Source organism: Accipiter gentilis, chromosome 10 (assembly GCF_929443795.1).
Source record: "Accipiter gentilis chromosome 10, bAccGen1.1, whole genome shotgun sequence".
Lineage (NCBI taxonomy): Eukaryota > Metazoa > Chordata > Aves > Accipitriformes > Accipitridae > Astur > Astur gentilis.
This window is the reverse complement of record NC_064889.1, coordinates 2,087,807-2,105,674: the sequence shown is the minus strand read 5'-3', so window position 1 is coordinate 2,105,674 and position 17,868 is coordinate 2,087,807. Positions and strand designations below refer to the sequence as shown.

The window sequence follows — 17,868 nt, the reverse complement described above, 5'->3', positions numbered from 1 at the left end:
TGTGAGAGCTCTACATTTGACCACACTTGATTGAGCCAGGGCAGGAAAGTATTTGGTACTTGTCAGAGAAGCACATGCACCAGCACAGCCTCGTAACTGCAGAGCTCAGGCGATCACCCTCACTCCAAGCTCCCGTGACGAGAACCTCACGCTTTACCCACAAGGAAGGAGCAAAGTGGTTCTTCCCATCCCACCCCATCCCATTAGGGATGTGCCAGTAGAGGAGCACCATGGGATGGCAGCCCTGGAGCATGCAGAAACACCCTGGGAGACAGCCACCAGCCCAGGGAAGGAGTGGGGGCAACTCCAGCTACAAGAAGGGACAAAACTTGGATTTTCAAACTAGAGAACAGGTCTCCTCTGTCTCCACACCACACCTGGAGCAAGGACTGGAGGGGCAATGCCTGTTGTTGAAGAGCTGCAGCCAGCACTAGAGGGGCCACTGGCACCACAATAAAAGCTATGGTAGAGATGTTCCCATCAGCATAGGACAGCCTCTGACTTTAAACCAGACTTGAGATTTAATGTCCCACTGAAGGGAGAGTGCAGCCACCAGCCCTTTCATTCCAATGAGGAGGGGAAGGAGGGAAAAAGAGACACAAACTTTAAGATGATTTATTCACACAAACTCGTATCCCAGCCCCACCTCTCTCCCCAAACAGAAAACACTGACCATGACGTTTATGGAATGGCTCGGCTTCAGCTTTTAACAACATCCTCCACAGAAGGGCGAGAGCACAACAAAGCACACAAGGACAATTCCACACGCAAGCAGCCAGGCCAGGAAGAGAGCTCACGGCATGCCTCCGGGGCACAGTTTATAAATGCACCCTTCTCGTGTGGCCTTTCAAAGAAAGCCAGCCAGGTTACATCCACATGGCACAGAGACAAGAGCACAACCTCATTCTCCAACATCAGAAGGGGCAGGGATGAAACGTGAGCTACCTACCACCTGCACGGCTCCATCCCAGGAAAGCCCCCAGACAGTAAGAGCATCCCACCGTGACAGGGTGACTGGCGGAGCCACCCTCCACACCTGCCCCACACACAACCCCCTTTGGTTTGGATACAGCCATTAGCTCAGTGCCTGAAGTCTTGAGATCATCTCTTTGGAAAGATGAGGAGGAAGAACAGAGGTGACAGCCTCGGGCCTGCTCTGTACCCATCCTTGGGCAGAGGATAAAGGTCAGAGGTATTGCTCCAAACACTCGCTTGACCCTCTGAAACCATCACAGCACTGCAGGTGGCCCACTACAGGCTCTGTTCCTTTCAAATAAGCAGCGCCAGCTGTGTGAAGTTCATCTGAATGCCCCTTTTATTGAACGCTGTGATAGTGCAGTGGTAACATTGAACAGAGTTAAGACTGCTTAAAACAAAAGCTGGAAGAGCAAGAAGTTTAAAAAGAAAGGGGGGGGGAAGGTTAGACCAGTTAAAACAGCATCGGTTGCCCCAAGGTAGAGACACACAGGGGTTTTAATGTAGTGTTAAAGGTTAAACTCGAGCACGTCTCCTCCATGTGCCTAACACCCAAAACATGCCTTCTACTTAAGAGTCTTGAGTGAAAAATAAAAAGGTAGTCTGTCAGATGAGCGCACATCGGGTGGTCAGGAAAGGACCAACACAGGTTTAGAGAAGTCATGGAGTTGATACTGCATCTACCGCTGTGCTCCCCCACGCATGGCCTGGGCACCAGGCGCCCCTAGGCTAACACACCACACAGCTGCACGTAAAGAGCTCCTATGCCAGTTCATAAACATCTTCCATTTACTATTTGGTGATTACATGTGTGTATATATAGTTCTCTAGGCAACACATTTCAATGAGATAGTCAACTCTGAGGATACACAGGCCAATCTAACAATGAGAAATGCAGTTTCAGTCCAACAGAAGCTTGTTTTCCCTTTCCTCAAGAAAGGAGATGTAACCCTCTCTCCCCTCAACAGCATTTTCAGGTCACACTGGAGTCCCCTGCTGCAGCTATTCTTCATCAGAGGAAGAGTTCTGATCCAGGGGGTACACCATGAACATCACATCTGGCCGCGATGGGACAGAGGGGTGACCAGGCCTCACGATTTCAAAGCCCAAGAAGCTGAATGTCTTCAGGAGTGGAGCTACCAAAGAGAAGGAAATCTGTTACCACCAGGAATAATCCTCTTTACCTGCGTCATCCTAGAAGCCACAAATATCAAAGTGCACTGAACACCCTCTGTGAGTGCACCCAGAGCTTCCTGCACAGAAAGAAACCATTTTAATGTGACAGCCCTCTCAAATAGGAGGTCTTCTCTCTTCCTGCATTCATCACAGCAGCTCCTGTGTGTGAGGGGTATTTTAGATGTGCAGCATGTCAAAGTTTTTATTCTGTACTGACATGGGTCCCAGCACCCTTTGAGCCCTGAAAGCGGGTCAGACAGCAGCAAACAGGAATTGACTTACTTGGGGTCTAGGTAGACATTTGCCATCTCCGTGAGGAGGACCCAGAGCTCTGGAAACTCAAGACAGCTCAGCACAGCTCGCTGCAGTCCCCCAGCAAATGCACCATGGGTTATGCACAGAAATTCAGAGCGGGGTAAGTCCAGAAGCCGCACCCCCCCCCCCCCCCCCCCCCCCCCCCCACCTTGTCGCAGTCAGAAAAGGTTATACTATGCAGTGACTGGATGCATGCTTGCTTGTTACTAAAGTGATCACTTCCCTGTGACCCATGAAAGTTACCCTGGTGCAGTATCTAATCTCTACAGCACCCTCTGATGATCGACTTCAAGCCACTGAACGGTCATGCAGATGAGATCCTATATACTTTGAAGACAGCACTGAATTTCAACTGCACAGACAAGGACCCAGGATCTGGAGCACTCCAGAACTCGTACAAATAAGCCAGGTCCAAGAGCAACACAGCCCATTTTTAAAAACAAAAACCAGTAGCAGATGTCTCCTGTAACCAGCCACTGCAGAGGTCACCTATGCAACCTGCGGCGGTAGTGGTGGCATTATAGCAAGAACTTAATCTGAAAATTATTCTTGGCATCATAACATGGAATGACATCTTCCTGGGCTCAGCACAGCTTAGCTATAATAACATGCTTCATTTCAGAGAAGACAGTGCAGCTTGTGAAGTGAAGCAGCAGAGTAAAATTAGAATTAAGGTTTGAATTACTCCTGCCATGGCAATTGCTTGGTTACTAGCTTGCATCTAGTAAGATTTAAAGTGACAGACCCATAGCTTGGTACCTCACCACAAATCTCCTCAAACTTCCGTGCTGTAATCACTCATCCAACACATCTATCTTTAGATCCTAATGCAGCCCCCTTAAGCCATAAGCATCTATAGCCGGGGTCAGGATTACCTGCAAGTCTAGGAAGGGCAAAAGTGCCAGTAGATCTTTAAAAAGCAGATGAACACCAGGGCAAGAAGCTATAAGTGTTCATTTCCCATATAGTAACTTCTCCCTGGTTTCTCCTTTCAAATCACAGAAGCCTGATGCCAAATGGAGACCTTCACTCCTTACCAAAGGAGAAATATTAACCAATTTCTGGACAAGAAAATACTCCAAGTAATTCAGAAGCAGCTTTCTGCATGAGAGTACTAGTAATAATTTAATGGGAGATAGCAATGCAAATCTGCTGGAAAAACCAAAATACTCCCTCTCCCTGAGTCTCAAGAAAGGGCTTATTTCCTCCACAAGAAACTATTTCTAATTTGTAAGAACGCCATGAGAATTATGCATATAACAATTACTGCAGTAGGAAGCATCCCGTGAAGCCTTGCCTTGGGATTACTAGACTTTTGTACAGCTTCAGCAGCACCGTTTTAGATCTAGGGAGCAAACCTGACAGCGGGGGTGAGTTCTCACCTCTATCTTCTCTGCTTTTTCTGAAGCAAATAAAGACGTAGTTTACTTTCATTTTTTCTTCAGCAAACTCCAACAGTGCTGATAACCTGCCAAGGAGGAGGAAGAAGACAAAAAAACAACAGCTATAGGAAGTCCTGTCCTGAGGAAGCCTCGGAGCATTATCAACTGCTTGGATGTTTTCAGGCAGAAAGATTACTTGTTTACAGACCCCTTCCAGGGAACAATGGGTGCTGAAACAATGGGCTTCCTGCATCGCTATCCAGCCCTGCAGACCTAAGAGCTATCCTCACACCAAGTTGCCCAACAAGTCGCTATCCTCAGCATCCTCGTGCCAGCATGCCCGAACACCCATCGCCACCAGCCAGTGATTTTGTACAGGAGCCTTTGTACGCAGGAAGCTGAGTATTGCAGCTGATCCCCAGTCAGGCTACATTCCCTCCACTGGCAACACACACGAGGGGATCTGTAAGTTTTGCGCTTTATGGAAAAGAGGAGAAAAAAAAAATAATGGAGCTCATACCAGGCAGAAGAGAAGAGAAAAACATCACTGAAGGAGCATGTGCACAGCCAAAGCTGTTTCCTGAACACATCAGCTGGATGGCACAGCTGATGCACCCTGAATCCATGCTTCCTGCCTTTCCAGCTAAATTATTTCTGCCACCTCTTGATGGAAGCACTTCTTGATGGAAGCAGCACTGCATTAACCCCTCTCTGAGCCCTGGGGATCAGCATGACAGAGCCATCGTTGTCACTGCTGGCCTTGAACCATTTACGATGCAGGCTGCTAGAGTAGTGACAAACAGGGCTTCAATCGACATCTAATTAAACAGCAGTCAGCGAGACTGGAGTGCAGCGAGGGAGATTAAATTTGCAAGGGTTTTGTTAATATGGTAATGAACTATTTTAATTATAGCCTCTACTAGGCTGTTTTACCTAGCTAAAAATAATCTGGCAAAATTGCACTTTAAGTCACGGTGACACAGACGTATAAATACCCTCCCAGAAGAAGCCGCTCCCAAGAGAGCAGGCACTTGGACAGCTAAAAGATTTACAGGCCAACTGGAAAAATTACACTAACATTTATCTGGACTCAGAGTCAAATGAGACAAGCGTGAGACAGCAAGAACACTGGCACTTACTGAAGGTGCCCAATGAGTTTTTTTCTTAATTAGCTTGTGTCATTTACAGATGAAGCCTACTTGGAGATTTAGGAGGACTTCAGAGAGCTCTGCAGAGGAAGCCAGTAAAGCCACATCTACGCTATAGTGCTCCCCACCAGCGGAGATCTCTGGCAAAGCACTTGGCAGGAAGTAACTGCTCTGGAAGCTGCGTTTACACAAACTTCCCAGAGCAGAGCTGTCTGGACAAAACACTACCATATTCTGCCAACAGAGAAAAATCAGAGATTCTGGCAGAGCCCAACGCCTGCGTGGCAGCACTCCAAGAGCAGATCCACCTACTGATGAGAAGGAGCGCATCAATATAATGGAGTTTTTTCTCCCCTGAGAGAGAGGAAAACACTTGCCAAAATAGCTTGCCAAGTGGCCAGCAGGGAAAAAAAAAAAGAAAAAGAAAAAGAAAAAGAAAAAAAAAAAATCAGAGAGAAAGGCCTGTAGATTTTCCATACCAAAGTATGCAAAGAATCACTCTGCTTATTTACTGCTTATTTTTCATTAACACAGGGACTCAAAAAACAGTAACCCATCCGAAATGATCACCAGGGGAAAAAAATATATCTATGGAAGACTAACAGGAGGACAGTTCTCTTAAGACAAGTAAGGACATACTTCAGATACACAAACCAGGAACAGAGCTGCCATACGTACACCCCTTTCTCCCCACACGCACAGCATCACCCATGTAAGCAAAATCCTGCTCCCTGTGGAGTCACAGATGCAGCTCTGGGATCCTGAACTTACCCTTCTTTGCTTCCATCAGCTAATAATCCATCAGGGATTTCCACAAAGAGGCTCTGATTAGAGAGCACTGCATCCCAGGAGGAGGTCTTCACCTCTGTGACCTTGTACTGGAAGTGGACAATATGAGGCTTCCCTTCGTGCACTGGGACATCTTGGTTAACAGTGATCTTCTCGTCCTGCACAGGGGAGAGAGGAGAGCTCATGAAATACACTTTAGGATTAGAAAACTATCCATAAGATTGTAGACCAAAAAATGTAAGAGATCATGCTTAAACGAGCATGCAGAAGGACTGTGTTTTCAACGACAGCACCCTCCTGACAAAGGACCAGTCCTTACAGATTGGTGTGTGTCCAGAGTTTCAGCCTATCACTAAAACTCACCACTGTGAGACTCGCCATAGCTCGTGAAGGTATGCACAGTCAGCTGCAAGCTCATGTCTGAGTCTCAGCGCTCTAAGCAAGTGTTCAAGTGGTTAAGGGCTATTGTTCTGAACTACCTGTAACACCGTGCTTTTATTTTAACCTAATACAAAAACAAAGAACAAAAAAGTAAAGTCCTACATACTACACAGGCAGGGGAGTATAACTAGAGAGAGCAAATGTGAAATAAATGGTATTACAGTTTTACTAAGAACATTATACTTTTCCCTTCCCCTTTCACTGGTTCAGGGACACACCACAATGAGTACTCTGACCTCAGAGTGATTTTCTAGTCTTGTTTTCCTGTTCAAAGGAATGCAGTTTTGCATATTTACATTATATGAAATTTCTGGGTAGTAAGAGTCCATTCATTCACCGCAGGTCCCAGCCACATCTTTGAAGGGCGGTTCATGAACTACCCTTCAAAGAACACAACTTGAACCGACAAGCTGGAAGAGCATCTGCTGCCGCAGTCTGACCAATTTCATTGTCTCCCCAATCCCCAACATAGTCTTTTTGTTTAAGGGATGACCACAAATTGCTTTCCCAGATTTTACAACTAACTAGTATGGCAAATGGTTTGCCTCCTGGTATAAGGGAAGAGAGTGCATAGCACAGAGAGAATCCCAAAACAGACAGAAGATACACAGATTTGAGGACTGTAAGAGACCACAAATGTAGACATCCCTCTCCAATAGTGCTCTGACTAGAACATCAAGCATGCAGACCACCTCAGATTCAGCTCAACAGTTCCTAGAAAACAATTTCGTGGTTAAAACTCCATTCCTTCTCCTGACAATTTCTGCAGGCAGCTGGCTTGCCCAGTAATGATTTCCACATTTCACTGCAAAGAGCCCCAAAGAAATGATGAAGAAATTCATTAGGTTCCCGAGTTAACATTGTCAACTGCAGTGGAAGCTGAACTGTTCCCATCTGCTTGGTTACAGGCTCATGCATCCTGATTCCTTCACGTCTACAAAGTCACCTGCACAGCTTTGAAGGACAGAAGTAAACCAGATGTTAGAAGTCATGTCTGCTCAGTTCCCGAGTCACAAGAGTGTCTGTGGAAAGCCATGCATCCCTCTCTCCTCAACAGCATCAACAGGTGGGGTGGGAGGTCATTTACTCCATCAGGTCATTAGGTGAGCGACCATCCAGTATCCAGGCACTTTATTTTAACAGGGTGATTAATTCAGCAGCAGATTACGAGCTCTGATCTGCTGACGATCAGCCGGACTGATAATGAAACAAGTGACATCGCTGCAGAAAGACAGCACCTCACCAGACAAGGCTTAATAAATGCTTTGTAGTGACACATACTCATCTCTGACCATAACACACATAGGGAGCCAGTACAGAAAAGAAAACTCAGTCCAGTTTGGATCTGCAGTGAAGAAGCACTTAAAAGATGGGCAGTACAAACACAGCAGCAGCCAACAGTGCCCAGTAAGAGGGTGGAAGACTCCTTAGTATCGCTGCTTGTCAAGCAGATGTTTTCTTGTTGGTGTTTTAAGCTATGAAAGTGTAAGCATTGCTGAAAAACCAGTGAGCAAAAACATCACTGATAACTTTTTCAGGCTCCTCAAGCTTGTGTCCCAGTGCTTTAATTCCTATTACCACGTGTATTAAAATAGATCCCCTCTTGGTTTGACTATTGACAAAGAAGCAGCCATTGAGTATGTTAATGCTGGCGACAAAGTAACGCCGCATGCAAATGAAGAACTGCCTGGCTTTGGTAACCAGAGCAGAGGAAGCTGCCGTTTGTTTAAAGCCCACAAAGCTTAGCTGAAAAACAAGTTTACACTTCATCAGAATAAATATCCTGTAGGAAATAAGTTTATTCATTGAGTTTGAAAGAAGTTTTTGTGGCTGTGCCTGCTGTCAGGTTTTACTAGTTTTATGCCAAGTGCACCAAGAAACCTACTGACAGCTGCTCAAGTTAAATCAGACTGCTGCTGATAAAGCCACCGCAGACCCAGCAGCAAGAGTCAGATCTGAGCCCAGAGAGAGCTCCACACTACAGAGGTGCATTTAAAAAAAACAAAACCAAGAGGAATTTATGCACATCCTTCACCAGTGGCTTTATAGGAGCCTTTTACAGTTGTTGTTACCATGCAGAAAGCATGTCTGTTTCAGAAAACATCCTTCTCTCAAGAAAAGCTCACAGATGCTTCTTTTCTTATACTTCATGAAAACAAAAACAGGGCAAGGAAGTTGAGAAAAGCAGGCTGGGATTGACACATTGGAGGGGGAGGCACACGCATACATTTGTGCGGGAAGACTGGCAGGAGCCTGCAATAGGAAGGGAGAAGCTTTCCGAGCCTTCAGGCTTAGCCCTTCTGTCACCAGAAGTTATGCCCGGCACTCCAAACCTAGTGAGGTTTTTTCCACTTAAGACCCCCTAATGCAACAGCCTGTGAACCAAAGGCAGCACAACCGCAGGGATTAACAGAACCAGTTCCCCTGGTTCAGTGGGAATTACGTTTACACAGCCTGTCTTGGGCAGCTGATATTTTATTTCTAGGCATCAAAATAGAGACAGTGAGATGCCGGGGAGAGAAGCTGTTCCTGTGAAGCGGCAGCCCAGAATTCTTTGGAAGCTGCTCAAAGCAAAATCCTGTTTACGCTACAAATGTTCGGTTTTAGTTCACCCTGCAAAATCCCCCCCGCCACACTATCATAGGCAAAAAAACCCCACCAGACTATCTTTTATACACAGCTGCCTAAACCACCAGCTCTCCAGCCCTCAGCTCCATTTCAGTGAAGTAAAGCCACAAGGACCAGCTTCCCCTTGGTTACAATTCAACGGGCACAAGATTTTCCAACCCAGCTATGCTCCTCAGATGTCCCGAGAAGGACGGGGGGAGGCCCCTACGTGTTGGCAGCGTAAGAAGAAAGGATGTTATGATCTACCATAGCCAAGTGACTGGAGAAACTCGTGTAAGCAGCCTACTGTTGGCATGTGCTACACCTGCAGCCTCCTGCCAAGTTTGCTAGCCAGAGCACGTCTGTTCGCACAAAGGCCATCCTGGCTGTGCAGCACCGATGCTGATCATTATTGCGTTCCCAGCTCAAGTAAAGCTCCGTTGATGAAGGGCCAAATATTAAGTCTCTTAACAGAAAAATACCAACACCTATAGGAAGCCCCAGCAGCTTAATTTATAGCGCTGTTGTATGCGAGCACTGTGCTGCATGCTCCGAAGGCGGCAGGCTCATTCAGAAAGGTCATCCCTTGAACTAGAATAGCTGATACAGCTGGAAAAAGGACTTAAGCTTTTGGGCCCAGATGCCTTTCCACGTCACACTGAAGCTTGCTGGCTGAAAAAACTCAACCTGCTGTAACTACAGCACTGCTAGATTGGGTGGGCAACTGAGAGGGGCAGAGAGAGTCCCAGTAACCCCCATCTAAGGTTTGACTTTAAACCACTGGGCAATACAGCCTGCTATGGTCTGGGATGAGCTATGTTACAGAAAGGGCTGATTTTCTGACAGATTCTGCTAGGTTTTGTCAGCAATAAACCCAGAAAGAATTACATCCATACTTCTGGGATGCAGCTATCCAGATGACATCCCCCCAGGCAGCAGCCCCTGCCTACACACCACTGCCAAAAGCTTCTGTGCGAATTCAAGGCCATACGGAAATCAAACACTTCAAAGTCTCCAAACTGATTCTTTCCACCAGCATCTCCTCCACGTTGAGCCCATTTTCTGCCTTTGGACCTTGCCTGGTGTGTACGCAAGGCTTGGCAAAGCTGGCCTGCAGGAGTTTAAGTTGCAGGATCCCCTATTTCTCATCCCGTCCTACCCAGAGGGAATGGAATTCATCAGTTGTCCTGAGCCCCCTTGAAGCTATTTATGTATCTTCTTTATCTAACAGGAAGCCCGTTGTGCTCTGCCGCTTCTCCGGATTTCATACCCTTCTAACATCTGTGACAATTCAACTCGGCAGCATTAAGCTGATGTTACATTATTATTAAGAGGCTAGAGAGCTTGACATTTATTCACAAGGTAAGCGGGTAAGGTGTGTGCTAAAAATTCACCAAGGCTGCATTAAAGAAAACTCCTCTGAAAGCAGCTGCGAAGTCTGCGATTCTCTCGTGAATTTCAAGAGGAGACTTTGGTAGCTGTGACCCAAAAAGGCCTGTATCTTTTCATCATAAGTCTGTGTGCCTCCCACAGGGTAATTAAAAATCAAGTCTAACACCTATGACAACACTCCTGCCTGAACAGCCAAATTTGCAAGCTGAGCATAAATTTAGGCTACCTCATCTGATAGGACTTTACTCCCTGGCATGTGGAAAAGCAGCCCCTGTCCCAGAAGGCAGACAGATGTGTGCCACCATAACACAACACAAAGTTGCACAAACGCCAATTATTCTACAGCAAGGAACAGCCAGGTCTCCTCATTCGAAAGGAAAGGTCCTGTAGAAAGAAGAGGGCCAAAAAATGAGAGCTACACAGATCTACATGCTTCTAAGCAAGTCTGCAGATACAAAGCCTTCCTGATCTTACCTCATCCTATGCACGTGTTCTAGAAACGTTCCAGTCTGTGAGGTGGACAGTTGCCTCTCCCTTTTGTGAAGTCAGGAGTTACTCTGTCTATCAGTTCAGGCAGCTCCCAGGCTCCGACAGCTTTACCTTCCGGACTAGCGCACAGGAAGGAGCTTATCAACCATTCTCTCTCTGCATTTCACCTTTCTGCTTCCCACTTCCTCTTTTTGAGAGACATTTAAGAAGTTGTTTCATGTTTTGATAATGCTGGCTCTGGATACAATAGCTGGAACAGGCTTCTGGGAACGGGGCTAGTGAATTATTTGCTGCACAACTTTGAGAAAAGGTCTCTTGTTTCTTAATAAACAGGTGATCTTTAAGAGGGAGAGGGAGAACACTGCATGCAGCTTAACAACCTGCCAACAGGGTTGCTGAAAAATTAACTGTTCTTCCACTTACTACCTTTGAGTTATTTGCGTTTATCCCCATCAGACTGTGAAAGGGACCAAACACAGTTGCAACATGGGTACAGATCATTATATAGACATCAGATCTTTCTCACCTTATATATCAGAGCTGAAAGAGAAGGATCCCTGCTACCCCCTCGCCCACCGGGGATCTTCGACAGTGGGTGAGGGGCATCAGGAGCACCACAGAGGCCCTGGAACAATGTGCCTGCAGCACTGCAGCTGGGGACAGTTACTCAAAGGTAAAATACTACTGCAAGAAAAAGAGAGAGAACACCAGGTTACATTAGCAGGGATCACATTTCAGATGCTACAGCTCCTCATAACCCCAAGCCACTTGTATCCCTGCTCCTCCACAGCACCTGAGAGGCAGCAGATCAGGGCTTTAGCACCCAGACATCTACATTAAAAATGCTCGCTGCCCAAGTCGTATCAGAAACCAGCAGTGTTTTGTTAGAAATGGAGGAGGGGCTTTGCAGCCAAGAACCCAGAGAGAGTGCTGAGCAACCTCATGCTAATAAGGGATGCCTGGAAGACTGCCAATAGCAGATGGCTGGAAACGCATGACCAGATGAGCACACATTTTCTATAGACAAATATCTACAAATAGATCAACAGGACCCAGAAGGAGGAGGTTTAAGTTTCACATTTTCAAAAAGAGGAGGAGTGAAAGGGCTTGTTCTTCAGATATTTTCAACACGCTCTACAACGTCCAAGCTGACATTTTCACATACAAATGAAATATCATACAAGCATCCTTCACCCCAGCCCTAAAAATTACAAGTCCACCCCACAGATCTACTTTTAAGAGCAAGAAAATAAGTTTCCCTTGCAGTTTCTGAGTTTGTTTGGATGTCCTACACGCAGTCTTTCAGGATCACTTTGAACGCAGGTTTTAATATCTGCTCCAGCTTCTAGGAAGTTCATGAAAGCAAATTATTTTACTTCTGGAGCATTGCCTCCTTTATCAGTACCACAAAAGCTCTTTGCTGAGGCACAGCACAGAAGCGGTATTCCTCTAACAAAGCCTGCAAAAGCAACGCAGAGAAACCTGTCATTCCCCAGTGTTGCCATTATGAAACCCACAAGTGCAAAGCTATGTAAGCACTACCAAAATAAAGGAGGGTATGAGGGTTTTCAATAAGCACATGGAGCGAGGAACAAGCCTATAATGGACAGACTCTGCAGATGTATTGACAACTTACTGTCTGCCCTAAAACTTATCACTTGAGCTGTTCCAGAGACAGTGTTTTTCCACTCTAATCCCTCTCCACGAGGGAGACAGGCTTAAGTATCCAAAGAGCAAGTACTGAGCTGCACTATCAGAATCACCTGAACCGCTTATACAGTATGCTAGAACGGATACCAGACTGCAAACGAACTACTGAAATTTGGCATTTCTGAATGCCAAAAAATAGATCGCAAACACGGTTATGACACAGGCAGAATTTGCTAAGATCTTGGCTTGCCACCTCATACCAAAATAATCTTTCTACAGGAAACACATATATTCTTCCTCCACATATGTGCTCCTCCTTCTCCAGGTTTGCTAGACTGGGGTCTTCAGCAGCATTCCCGTGTGCCACGGCCTACGGCAGACACCTCCTGGAGAAAAGGCTGTTTAAATACACTAGGAAAAGATATTAAGCAGTTGCAGTGAAGAAGTCTCAGGGCAAACCCCTTTGCACACATGCTCAGTGGCGTTTTGTGTTAATACAGTCCCTCCTCACGGCATGACTGGGGCTATCAATGGACCAGTGTGTGTATTCAGTAGTAGTGGATGTCGAGAGGCATGACAAAGCACTTTGCTGTGCCGTTCCCCACCCCCAGAAAGCTGTTGGCAGCTTTGTTTTTCCCTTCCCTCCTCCCTCACCCCCCAGTCAACAATGTACTATTGATAGCTCTCTGCAACTTGCGGCCAAGGCATCAAGAAGCTGGATAATGAAGTGTAGTTGTGGGAAAAGGAAAAAAAAAAAAAAAAAAAAAAAAAAGAAAAAAGAGAGAGGCTGTAGTTTTCATGCAAAGCAGTTCAAGACACTTCCCAGTTTTGCTTCCTCTGGCACATGGAGAAGTCAAAACACAAGACCCCTTCAGCTGCTGAGCCCTGCCTGGGGCACTGGGGCTTCGCCTAGCCCAGACCTGCACACCATTGCTACTCTCCCCAAAACTTCACAGTGGAAGCCAGCTAGGGTCCCGAGAGCAGCACATGCAGGGCAGCACCATCAGGCAATGCTGGGGAGCAAGCATGTGTGTGTGTGTGGGCGCAGATTAAAAGAGGTTTTGCTTCCTCCAGATGCACGTTAGCACCCTGGGAAGAAGTTTATGCAAGCACCCGACAAAGTCCGATCCCTTCATGCATCTGCGTGCAAGCAGCCCACTGCAGCTCTGCTCTCTGAGGCCTGTTTATAGCTTAAAAACTAGGATTGTGCTCCCTTCTAGCCTCTCTTCTGAGAAGCTGCTTTCCAGCAGCTTGGTTTAGATCAAGATGCATTTAGATCACCAAGGGCCTTGCCCTGAAGAAACTCCCAAGCAGAAGCTTCTTGACAGAGTCCTGCCTGAAACGGGAGCTGGAAGCAACTGTACATTTTCAGCCAGTAGGTATAATTTTAACTCACTAAGCTTCCAGTGATCTCAACCCCGTGCCCTGTCCCTGGGAAGCGCAAAGGACAACTTGGCAACTTTTGAACCCTGTCACGGCTGCTCTTCAATAGCCCTTGCACCTGAAGCCCCAGGCCGGCACTGCTTTCTGTCCACGACAACAACCAGCACCTTGGGGTCTAAAAGCTGCACATTTTCTTGGTTTTGGGGGTTTCATTTGTGCTGAACACTTAGACCAGATGGAAAGATCCACGCAGCTCCCCTGACATTACAAAAATGAAGTTTTTGTGTTTGTTTTCTTTTTTGCCCCTTTACAAAACACTTAGCCCATAATAATAAGATATTATGCTGCCAACCGCTGCAAGTCACCTATTAAGGAACCTGACTTGAGGTGCAACTTGTAAATAACCATCTGATGAACGCAGCATAGCTCAAGCATCGACCGTACATACGACGGCCAAGAAACAAGGCTGTTTTACACATATCCTCCAGGCGCTTATCTACGTGGTACGATAGAGGCTCAGGAAATGACACTTTTGGGACTCTAAACAACAGACACACGAAGATAATTCGGTCAGCTGAGAAAAACAGACACAAATCGAGTGAGTTCATGCCTCCTGGTAACCAACCTGCCAGCAGAAATCACCTTTCCTTAGAGATGCGTGGGGACTGCGGGAAGGGAGGGCACAAACCCTCCTCGGCGTTAAAGCCTTCTTATTAGCAAAAGGGTGCTCAGACGCTCGCTGCCGAGGTGCTCCCCTACCCCCCTCCCGCTCCCCACCCCACCACAGCCCCGGGGAGCCCAGACACCCGCCCGGGGGTGGTGGTGGGGGGTCTCCCCCCACTGAGAAGCGCCGCTCCGTTGGGGATTTGAACTCGGGAAAGAAAGGGGGAGAGGATCCACAGGGGGAGAGGATCCACAGGGGGAGAGCCGCCGCCCCCGCCCGCCTCAGCGCCCGCCCGCACCCCCAGGCCCGGCCGCCGCCGCTCATGAGGGGCGCGGAAAGGCCGCGGCGGGGTGGGCCCGGCGGTGCGGGGAGGGTAGGGATCGCGCCGCCCCGCACCTGTCCTGGGTGTTTATCATCCTCGGCTCGCTCCGGCTCGGCTTCAGGCTCCGGCTCGGCTGGGTCGCTCCGCTCCGTTCGCCGCCGCCGCCGCCGCCCTCGCTCGCCGCCGCCGCCGCCGCCGCGCTCTGACTGACCCCGCGGGCCCGCGCCCGGCCCCGCCCCCCTTCCCTCTCCACCCCTCCCCTCTCCGCGCGCCGCCCGGCCCCGGCCCCGCCCCCCCCCCCCTCGCCCTCCTCCCCTCGCCCCCCGCGCCGGGCAGCCTGGGAAACCGCCGCCCCAAACAAAGGCGCGCGCCGCGCCACGCCTACCCACCGCGCAGGCGCGCCGCCCTCCACCACCTCCCCTATTCGCCCCCGCCCCGCTTTGTGACGCGTACGGCGTCGTGCGCGCGGGCGGCCGTTGGTTCTCTGAGGGGATCCTTCAGCGTCCCGCTCCCGCCCGTGGGGCTGCTGGCAACCCCGCGAGTGGGCGGGGAGCGTGGGAACGGCGGTCCCTCGACGCCTGGCTCGCCTCACGGCCCGGCAAGGCGGCCATGAGGCAGGTGTCGGGGGAGCAGCAGGCCTGAGGGCTGGGAGTAAAGCCTTCCGCCACGGGGGTGGGGAGCAGGCAGCCTGCGGCCAGGGGTGCGAGTAAGGATGAGAAGCAGGGACGCCGTGGCGGGAAACTGAAGCGTGTCTGTGTTGTTTCTTACAGTGGAAGAGGCCAGGGCCCTTAGGCTGAAGGCTTTCTGGAGGCTTTTTGGCTCCTGTTGAAGTGGTGGGAGAAGAGGTTGGGGAGCAGCAAGACTAAGTAATGAACTGCTGGGCCCCGGTGGTACCACTGCAGAACAAGCCACTGGCTCTGATGTGTGGTATACTGCTTAAAGTATGATGCTAGTGCTTAAAAGGTGGCATGGGGAACTGCAGGCCCATAACCTGGATGAGTAGGAGCTAGAAGAAGAAAGAGAGGAATGAATATGTGGATAACAGGATGTTGAGCTGCCCATGGCAGCGCTCTGCAGGGGCTCGTGATGAGCAGCGTACCCATAAGGGAAAGGCAGTGGCAGTCACCTGGACAAAGACGAGGAGCCTGGAGAACCAGGCAGCGAGAGTAACTTGTGGGCTTCAGTCCCGCAGAGTTTGGTGGTTGCTGAGCCTTCACTTGGGGTCAGAATCCAAGCAGTTTGCTGGAAGAGAAGCTCTCAAGACCCTTTAGATGCAAGCCCTACATGTTGGAGTCCTGGAGAAGTTCACGTATACTCACGTGGTCTCACACTGTCTGCTGGTGTTCGCAACACATCGGAGAACACAGGCCTGTCCCCAGGCGGGAGCGGAGCAGGCTCCTGAGTGACGTGTGGCAGCTCAAGGTGCGATGGCCTGAGCGGGCTCATGGACTCCAGGATCTGACAGGCAGTCCTTGGCCTGGGCTTCCTGGTTCCCAGCGTGGCGACACTGGCCTTTGCTCAGCAGGAAGTGACCAGCTGTTCTGTAGAAAGCTGGATACTGGCCAGAGCCTGAGTTCAAACAGAGCCCATTAAATGGCCTTTTCCCCCTTCCTCCGCATTTAAAGCCCTGGTTGCAGCCATAATTCTATTTATAATACGCAGGAAAAGCGAGCTGAGACTTTCCCACAGTGCAGGCTTCTCAGGCGATTGTTGTTCGGGAAGCTGGAATGTACACGGTATTATTTTTGTATCCCCCCAGGAAGGTTTTTTTTTTTTAATTGCGTGTCACTCCATGTCCCCATCTGTGCTGAGCAAAGTTTGCGAAGTGCACGGTCTCCAGCTGCTGCTTGTGGCTCTCGAATGCTTTGCCGTGGTGCCGCTGGTTCAGGTGTCTCTGCCTGCGTGCCTCTGTTGGGGAGGGTGGTGGGTGCTCTGAGATGCATCTCGATAGCCAAGGGGCTCGAAGCCAAAGAGGTTATCACTGATATCTCCTGAATCCTGGGAGCACCTGTCATGGGCAACCAAGTTGGTGAGGGGCCTGGAGCACAAGTTTTACGAGGAGCGGCTGAGGGAACTGGGGTTGTTTAGTCTGGAGAAAAGGAGGCTGAGGGGAGACCTTATCACTCTCTACAGCTACCTGAAAGGAGGTTGGAGCGAGGTGGGGGTCGGTCTCTTCTGTCAGGTGTCTGGTGATAGGACGAGAGGAAATGGCCTCAAGTTGTGGCAGGGGAGGTTTAGGTTGGATATTAGGAAAAATTTCTTTATTGAAAGGGTTGTCAGGCATTGGAACAGGCTGCCCAGGGAAGTGGTTGAGTCACCATCCCTGGAGGTATTAAAAAAGCGTGTAGACAAGGCACTTCAGGACATGGTTTAGTGGGCATGGTTGACAGTTGGACTCAATGATCTTAAAGGTCTTTTCCAGCCTAAATGATTCTCTGATTCTATGTCTCTTGCTTTGTGTCTCAGTGTTCCCTGTGTGCAGAGGAGGGAAGACAGTAATCCTGCTCGGAGAAACGGGCTCATCATTGATGAGCCTGGGGTTTTGGCAATGAGAAGTGCCGTTGCGCCGCAGTTTTGGGGTGGCGCAGAGACGCCAGGTGAGGCTGGGTGTGACAGCTGGGTCGCAGTGTCACCATTGGTTGGGGTTTTGCTGCCAGCAGAGTCCAGTGGGCACTTTTTTTGCCTTTCTTGGCCATGTGAGGCCATTCCCCACACAGGGAGCTGCTGTGGGATATTCCGTACGGGTCCTGTGCATGGCCAGGCTGTGGCAGCTCCATGCCACCCCTGCCCTGCCTGAGCTCCCAGCAAGCACCTGCAGGCCCCAACACCTCCCAGGCAGGCAGGTGTTTTACAGAGCGACAAAACAGGCTGCTTGGACTCTTATTCCGGCAGACAGAACGCCCTGCCTGTCCTCTCCTTAGGCACTTGCTCGTCACCTGGCAACACTGCCTGCAGCACTCGTGGCTTTCCTTTTCCTTGCTCTGCAAGGCCCTGCACCACTTTCATTCTCACCTGCACAGGAGGGTGTTTCTGCTGTCCTTTGTTTGCTGCCCTTGCTATAAGCAGTGAGGCTCTGCTGAGCGCTGCCACCCTTCTATCTGCTGAACTGTCACCCTCCTGTCCTTTTGTATTTTT

The 17,868-nt window shown here is 49.1% G+C and overlaps 1 protein-coding gene across 1 annotated transcript; it reads right to left on the bottom strand.

Annotated features, from left to right (window-relative positions):
• Nucleotides 1-599: 599 nt before the first annotated feature.
• Nucleotides 600-14,962, bottom strand: OAZ2 (ornithine decarboxylase antizyme 2). Its single transcript, XM_049812018.1, is given in 6 exon segments — nt 600-2,111; nt 3,849-3,934; nt 5,768-5,943; nt 11,241-11,321; nt 11,323-11,398; nt 14,808-14,962. Coding segments are annotated over 6 exon segments (573 nt in total). The 5' UTR covers nt 14,828-14,962; the 3' UTR covers nt 600-1,977.
• Between the last annotated feature and the right edge of the window lie 2,906 nt (nt 14,963-17,868).